The 6612-nt window shown below is 38.1% G+C and overlaps 1 protein-coding gene across 1 annotated transcript; it reads right to left on the reverse strand.

Moving 5' to 3' along the window:
• Positions 1-5209: 5209 nt before the first annotated feature.
• On the reverse strand, positions 5210-6262 carry LOC149193905 (uncharacterized). Its single transcript, XM_089407035.1, has one exon. The coding sequence runs from the start codon at positions 6222-6224 to the stop codon at positions 5625-5627; it is 600 nt and encodes a 199-aa protein (XP_089263161.1). The 5' UTR covers positions 6225-6262; the 3' UTR covers positions 5210-5624.
• Between the last annotated feature and the right edge of the window lie 350 nt (positions 6263-6612).

Genomic DNA, 6612 nt, shown 5'->3' on the forward strand with positions numbered 1-6612 from the left:
TCCGGGATTTGATAATTCGTTTTATATTTTAAGATTGTAGGGTTGTCTGGTCTCATTTTTTTTTTTGGGGTTAACTAACGTGTATAAAAGTGGTAGTTCAGCTGAAGCCTTGTCCTACTTCAACTTGGGCAGAGTCTTATATAAAAATCCAAGGGCACGACATCAGTGAATTCAAATGAAAATGGCAATAAAAGTAATTGTTATCAGTCGTTTCTTTCCTCAAGTTTCTCTGAGAGGTTTGACTCCAGGGTAGTGGCTTTCGTTTTTTCATTGGTCTCTCATTCTCAGTTCAAACCATTAGATATGCTACATCAACAAGCATGGGTTTACCAAGGTGTGACTTATTACCAGGAACATGGACGAACTAGGGCCCAATTGAGAGCAGAAAACTTATCGGCTAGGTATTAGGAATTGACCCCGCAATCCATTCAAGATGAACTCAATCAAGTGGAATGAGAATCAACAATGCGGTGTACCCTCAATGACATTGAAGTTATAGCTAAGGCTACATGGTGGGTACATGTCATTAGTCACACCAAGAGTAGATACAACTAATTTATATAAACCATGGACATATACCAACACCTTGAATTCCTCTTCGACAAGGTTCTTCTTGATAAAAATGCAACTAAAGAAAACATGTTGCTATACATGGATCTCATCCAAAGGCAACAGGCAACCATGAACACATTAAAAGACATATAGGCATCTCTAAAATCTCTATTTGTAGACTTCCAAATATAGCTACCTAAGATTTCGGACTAATTTGTTTTTGAAAAGTTTAAATTTTTGCTTTTAATTGAGATCGTCCAATAACAAAATAGCATCAATACTAAATTGTAACCCTCTCTTAGCAAACAATACATTTTTTCACTGCCCAAAACAAACACTGAATTTAAAAAGTTGCCATTAACAATCCCCTTCTCAGAAACCAAGGTTCCCACTCAAACTTGAATCATCACCGCCGAAAATCTCACACGACCCTGCTACGAAAAAATCAATATTAAAAATAAGTAAATTAAAAATTGAAAACAACACAAAAACATTTTTATCTTTGATGTTGTATGTGGTCTATCCAAAACAGCCTGGAAAACTCATTTCCATCTAAACATGGCAAAGCAAAGATTTAAAAATTGTTCCAAGTTGTTTTAAATTTTTTAATGGTTTGAAAAGCTTTATAAACCCTCAGAATCTGTGGAGCAAGGGAAACACATGCCCTTATACAACAAAACAAAATATATGGAAATCCAAATTTCTGTCCAACTTCCTTCCAACAAGAACAGTCCATTTAAACAATGTTTATCCGACGCCTTTCTGTATCCTGTGCATTCTTAAAACGACGGTCAATGATTCCCGTCAGACGAAACGGAACACGGTCGGTTTGTAAGATGCCGGACGGCACTGTGCCGGGAAAGCTAAAAGATTGAACGACGAATGCAAATAATACCTCAAAAAGAGGCATTGTAAAACCCTACGATGACCTTCAACGTCACCCTAAATCATGAATCACAACATCTATTCGGAAATGGAAATCTTGCATGCACATATGACGTTTGTAAGAATGGTTACCCTGTTAGGCAATCAAGTCTATGATGAAACCACTGTGGTTTCAGAGTTATATATGGAGATTTGGTTTCCATAAGTCTTATTGTTTAATCTCTTTTCTGGGGTCATTTGAAAAAAAAATACTATAGTATTTTGGGAAAGAGAAATATCTTATTTTGAGAAAAATGCTACACTCCAACTTGACATGAAGATCCAACAAGATCGAAGTCGAATAATGCATGAAGAAATAAGATGAGTTAAGTGCAGTCCAGATTTAGAGTGTGAGTGAAGTCATATTTCAGGAAAAGTTAAATTTAGAGAGTGTGTGAAATTATTTTGGAGAGATAAGATGAGTTAAGTGCAGTCTAGATTTAGAGTATGAGTGAAGTCATATTTTGGGCAAAGTCAAATTTAAAATGTGTATGTGAAATTATTTTGGATAAGTCATTAGATGAAAAAATTTAAATACCCTTTACTTCTTTGATTGTAATCATCAAGTTTAATTGATTGATCAATTTAAGAGCAGCTAGCTTTATTGTGTGTGAAATGTATAAATTTTGTGGTATTTTGTGTCAAAACTAGGTTAAAGCCCAAATATCTTAATGTGTTGCAGCCCCAGATTGCAGAGCCACTGGAGAGAAAATTCTTTACCGTTGGTTGCAGGAGCCGTGAGCAGCCGCAGCTGCCGTCAACCACCATAGCCGCATAGTCAAAGAAAAGAGAGTGCTAGAGAGTCGCGAGGGTCCTCCTACATAAGCCGCAGCCTATGTTGCTGCCACCACCGTGAATCCCCGTTGCCTGTATAGACTGTCGTCGTTGTTGTGAGCAGTGCACACTGCACAGACAATGTGAAGAGCGTTAGTCAACACTTGGCCAAAGTTTTAAAGTGCGTTTGACGTGTACAGGTTTTAAAAAGTCAAGTGGGCGAGTTCAAAAGTTTGAAAAAAATAAAAATTGAAAAGTTTATTTGAACGGCAGAGGACCACGTGGGCAAGTACGTACGATTCTCTTTTGAAAGAGCGCATAATTTTTTTAGTCAAAAGTTTGAAAAAAAAAAAATTATTCGAAAAGGTTTTTTGAACGGCAGAGGACCACGTGGGCAGGTACGATTTTCTTTTGAAAGAGCGCATATTTTTTTAAAGTGGGTTTTTTTTTTTTTGTTTTAAAAGGCCAAGTCAGAAACACGGGTTCCTTATAAAGTTCTTTGATATATTAAAAACTAAGGTAGTTTAAAGTGGAAAAGGTCAAGTTACGAAGTATTTTTAAATGAGCTTATACATATATTTCTAGAGCCCCATTATGAAGCACGTTTTTTTTCCATGGAGGAGATTTGAAAAGAGATTAAACGTTTTGAAAAGAGTCTAAAAGGGTTTTATTTAGAGTGATTATTTGATTTGAGGATTAAAAAAATAATGGATTTTTAGAAAGTGAATTTAGGTATTTGCAAAAGTTTTTTTAAGTGTTTTTGTCCATTATGATAATGTTTTATTGGATGAAGATTGCGCTTTATGGGTTATATATTAAAAATCATATTTTTTAGGGGTGATATAGTAGATAGCCTCATGCAATCAAGAAAGCAACCATAAGAAGGAAAACAGATAATAGCTATGGGTCGCAAAGCGCAACTGAAGAAACTTAAGAAAAGAATCGAAAAGAAGAGGCAAAGATTGCTACCATGTTTAGAAAGGTTCAAGCTGCAGCCGAGGAACTGAGCAGTGTAGCAGAAGACAAAGAAGAAATCGAGGTTGATTGATGTCGCTTTCACTTGCTACCACCTCCTATGTTTACTGGTAAAGATTTTGATTTTTGGGTTATCAAAATGTTAACTTTTCTTTCAGCGAAAGAGTTAACTGAGTACTAGTCTAATAACCCATATGATGAAGTATGCAATGTTTTAACATTGAATTTTATAAAACATGAATTGGATGTGAAGTTTTTGTGCAAGGTAACCACAACGACAACTTCTAAAAAATCATGGAAGACTCTTGAAGAAGAGTTTGGTGCAAGGGGGAGTGACATGCAGCAACAAGTGGTGTCACAATTGGTTGGGTCATTCGTAGATCTGAGAGTAGATGAGCAAGACTCTGAGAGGACAATAGAGCTTGGAGAGTCCCACTCAAAAGTGGATGATGGTCGTCAAGACCATAAAAGTGAAACATGTTATGCAAACATGCATATGGATGAAGAAGATGTAGCAAAGATTGTAGAGAGAGAAACTGAAGCCTTTGTATGTGAAATAGAGCAAGAGCATATAAACGCTCAAGGACTCTGCTGTAACGTGGATGGTGCATATGATGGGAAATCCCACTATGACGAAACACGTGGATGGTGACTGCAAAGTGAGAGGTGGATTGGTGAATCCAACCACAATTGATGAATTTGGTGGAGTTGAAATTGTTAATGAGCACATGCATGCTTGGATATCCCACAATAGAGTGGATGAAAATTATGTTGATATTAAATTTGGTTAAGAACCATTAACTAGTGATGAGTGGTTGCACATGATGCAACAAAAAGATCACATTATGTTGTTATTTGGTGATAGAAGCCCACTTGTGTCTGGAAGCCAAGTGGAAGACAACCTATTTGCAGCAACAAAGGTTTGTAACAGAGTGGAAGAGAAGGCAGAGAAGGAAGGGGTAGAGAAGGAAGCTCTCACTGAAAAGCATAAAGAGATATTTCTAACATTGATCTTGAGTATGCAGAGTATAGGAAAAAAACAACAGTATCCAATGATGAAAATGAAGAGAAAGAAATGGACATTTCTTAAGACAAAGGTGAATGCATTAAAACCATTTTTCAGCAATGGAATCAAGAAAAGATAATATTTTTCTGTCAAGAAATATCATAGAAAGGAAGTCACGAATATGAAGGACAAGAAGTAAAACAAAGAAGACAATTTGAAGATGAAGACTTGTGGCAACAATCCATAGTGTAACGAATCTTTGAAGAGGAAATTGTAGAAGACATGATTGGATTGTTTTTAGAACAAATGCAAGAAAAGTTAAAAAAAAAATTGCAGCAACAAGAAATAAAAAAATATGGAGCCTAGAACAAGAATGCACAACACATAATGAAGCAATTTTGAGGATATAGAATTCGGAAGAAATTGTAGAAGTTTTGAGTCATTGTAAGCGTAGCTGAGACTTAGACTAGTAGACATGTTTGAGTGATGATTGAGTTATGTTGAGTCATACAGTTGTAATTAAGGAGTGTGGGAAATAGTAATTACTCCCCCATGAAAATGTAGCAAGATCCAAGTGATGCATGAAGAGATAAGCTAAGTGCACTCTAGATTTATAGTGTGAGTTAATTGAGTTAAGTGTGAGTCATGTTGAGTTAAGTCATATTTTGGGAAAAGTCGAAACTGAGTTAAGTGTGAGCCATGTGGAGTTAACTCATATTTTGGGAAAAGTCGGATTTAGAGTGTGTGCATGTGAAGTTATTTTGGGCTAATCATTAGATGAAAAAGTTTAAATACCCCTCACCGGATTCATTATAATCATCAAATTTAATTGATCAATTGAATAGCCCCAATTAATTTTATTGTGTGTAAGTTGTGGTATTTTGTGCTTTTTGTTATTTTCAATTTCAATTTGGAATGATAAGATTTGTGGTAATGACTTCGATTCTGGTTACTGTTGAGTCTTTATTATAACGGCTTTACCTTCTAAAGGGATAACCCCGTAGAAGAAGCTTTATATTACAGTATTTACATTATATGTACAACTGATATATCCGTACACTATTTACATAGTGTTGTTGAATGAAAATTATCCAGGGAAAATATTTTTTATTTCTAATCCCTGGAAAATTATTTACTGCATCGCATCGAGAATCCCAACCATTCTTGCTTTTTAACGAACAATATCAACACTTGTAGAACAACGACGCTCCTTTGCTATAGATTTTCGTACAGAATTAGCCAAATCGGAGGCGCAGTCCTTAGCAGAAAAGAAAACTCGACGCAGCTCTGCAACAATACATGCCGACGTCTCTTTCTAGCATTGGTCGGCCATTGGAGAAACGATCGTCGAAGTAGGCAGGAGTCTTCAAACGGGAACAACCCGATGCAAGCTTCAAGAGACGTCATGGGCTGTAGTCATGTGGCAGAGCCTGCTGGGCCGTGGCTGAAAAGACGTTCTCCTTCGCATGTGGTGGCTTGACGGGCGTATGAGAGCAGTGAGAGCTCTTTTCACCCATTCTCCTTCTACACGGCCGATCCTTACAAGCGAATTCGTCATTGCAGACCTCCTTGCAGTCAAATGAGAATGCGTAGAAGAAGAGAAATTATTAGTATTTCTATGAAGACTGCAACGGAACGAACCTGGATGATTCGTTGGTGAACACATGCACGTCTTCCTAGGCGGAGCACAGACGATGGGCTTCATGGGGGCAACGGCTTTTGGTGAAACAGGACGGCGTGGGGATCGAACCTGCGACGTGGATATGTCAAGAACGAAATTGCTAGAAGACGAAGCGGCTGCAGAAGCAGAAGAAATTAAAGAAGAGGCGCCTCTATAGCTTGCACGAGTAGGTGAGAGCGTTCTGTGAACAGCAAAGTTGAAAGCAGAGGAAGGTGAAGGCGAATTGAAATGGCTTGTGGGAGAGTGGGATCTGGGAACGGCAAAGGTGAGGGGCAGCACAGGGGCGCTGCTGGATTTGCTTCTTTCCTCCATTTTTCTCTCAGGGAAGGTTTGATACCGAGCTGGGCAAACCGAGGAGACCTCCGGCCCCTGATTTATACATTACAATTTAGCCAGGTTTATCCCTTTTACACCCACAGCTTTTACCGGATCGCCCTTTACGTTTGGGAAGCCATTGACTATCCATCGAACATATTTTCCGGCTCTCCGTCCAATTTGGAAAGAATATGCCGGCGAAGGGAACGACGGGCTCCACCGGTTAGTAAACGCCCGCCATAGTCGAGACCTTACACCGTTGTGTGCGCTTCGATTCCATATTAGAATTGACTGCAAATGAAGATTCTGGCATCTTCTAGAGGATGGCAGTCGTAGAAACTTGATGTATACACGTTACTTGCTATGCCTTTTCCCTAGAAAATGA

This window comes from Pinus tabuliformis, chromosome 2_2 (genome assembly GCF_031772625.1).
Source record: "Pinus tabuliformis cultivar Carrire ecotype Pingquan chromosome 2_2, CPIR1, whole genome shotgun sequence".
NCBI lineage: Eukaryota > Viridiplantae > Streptophyta > Pinopsida > Pinales > Pinaceae > Pinus > Pinus tabuliformis.

Excerpts from the sequence above, each read along its gene's own strand:
- LOC149193905 (XM_089407035.1), bottom strand. The coding sequence starts at position 6,224 with ATGGAGGAAAGAAGCAAATCCAGCAGCGCCCCTGTGCTGCCCCTCACC.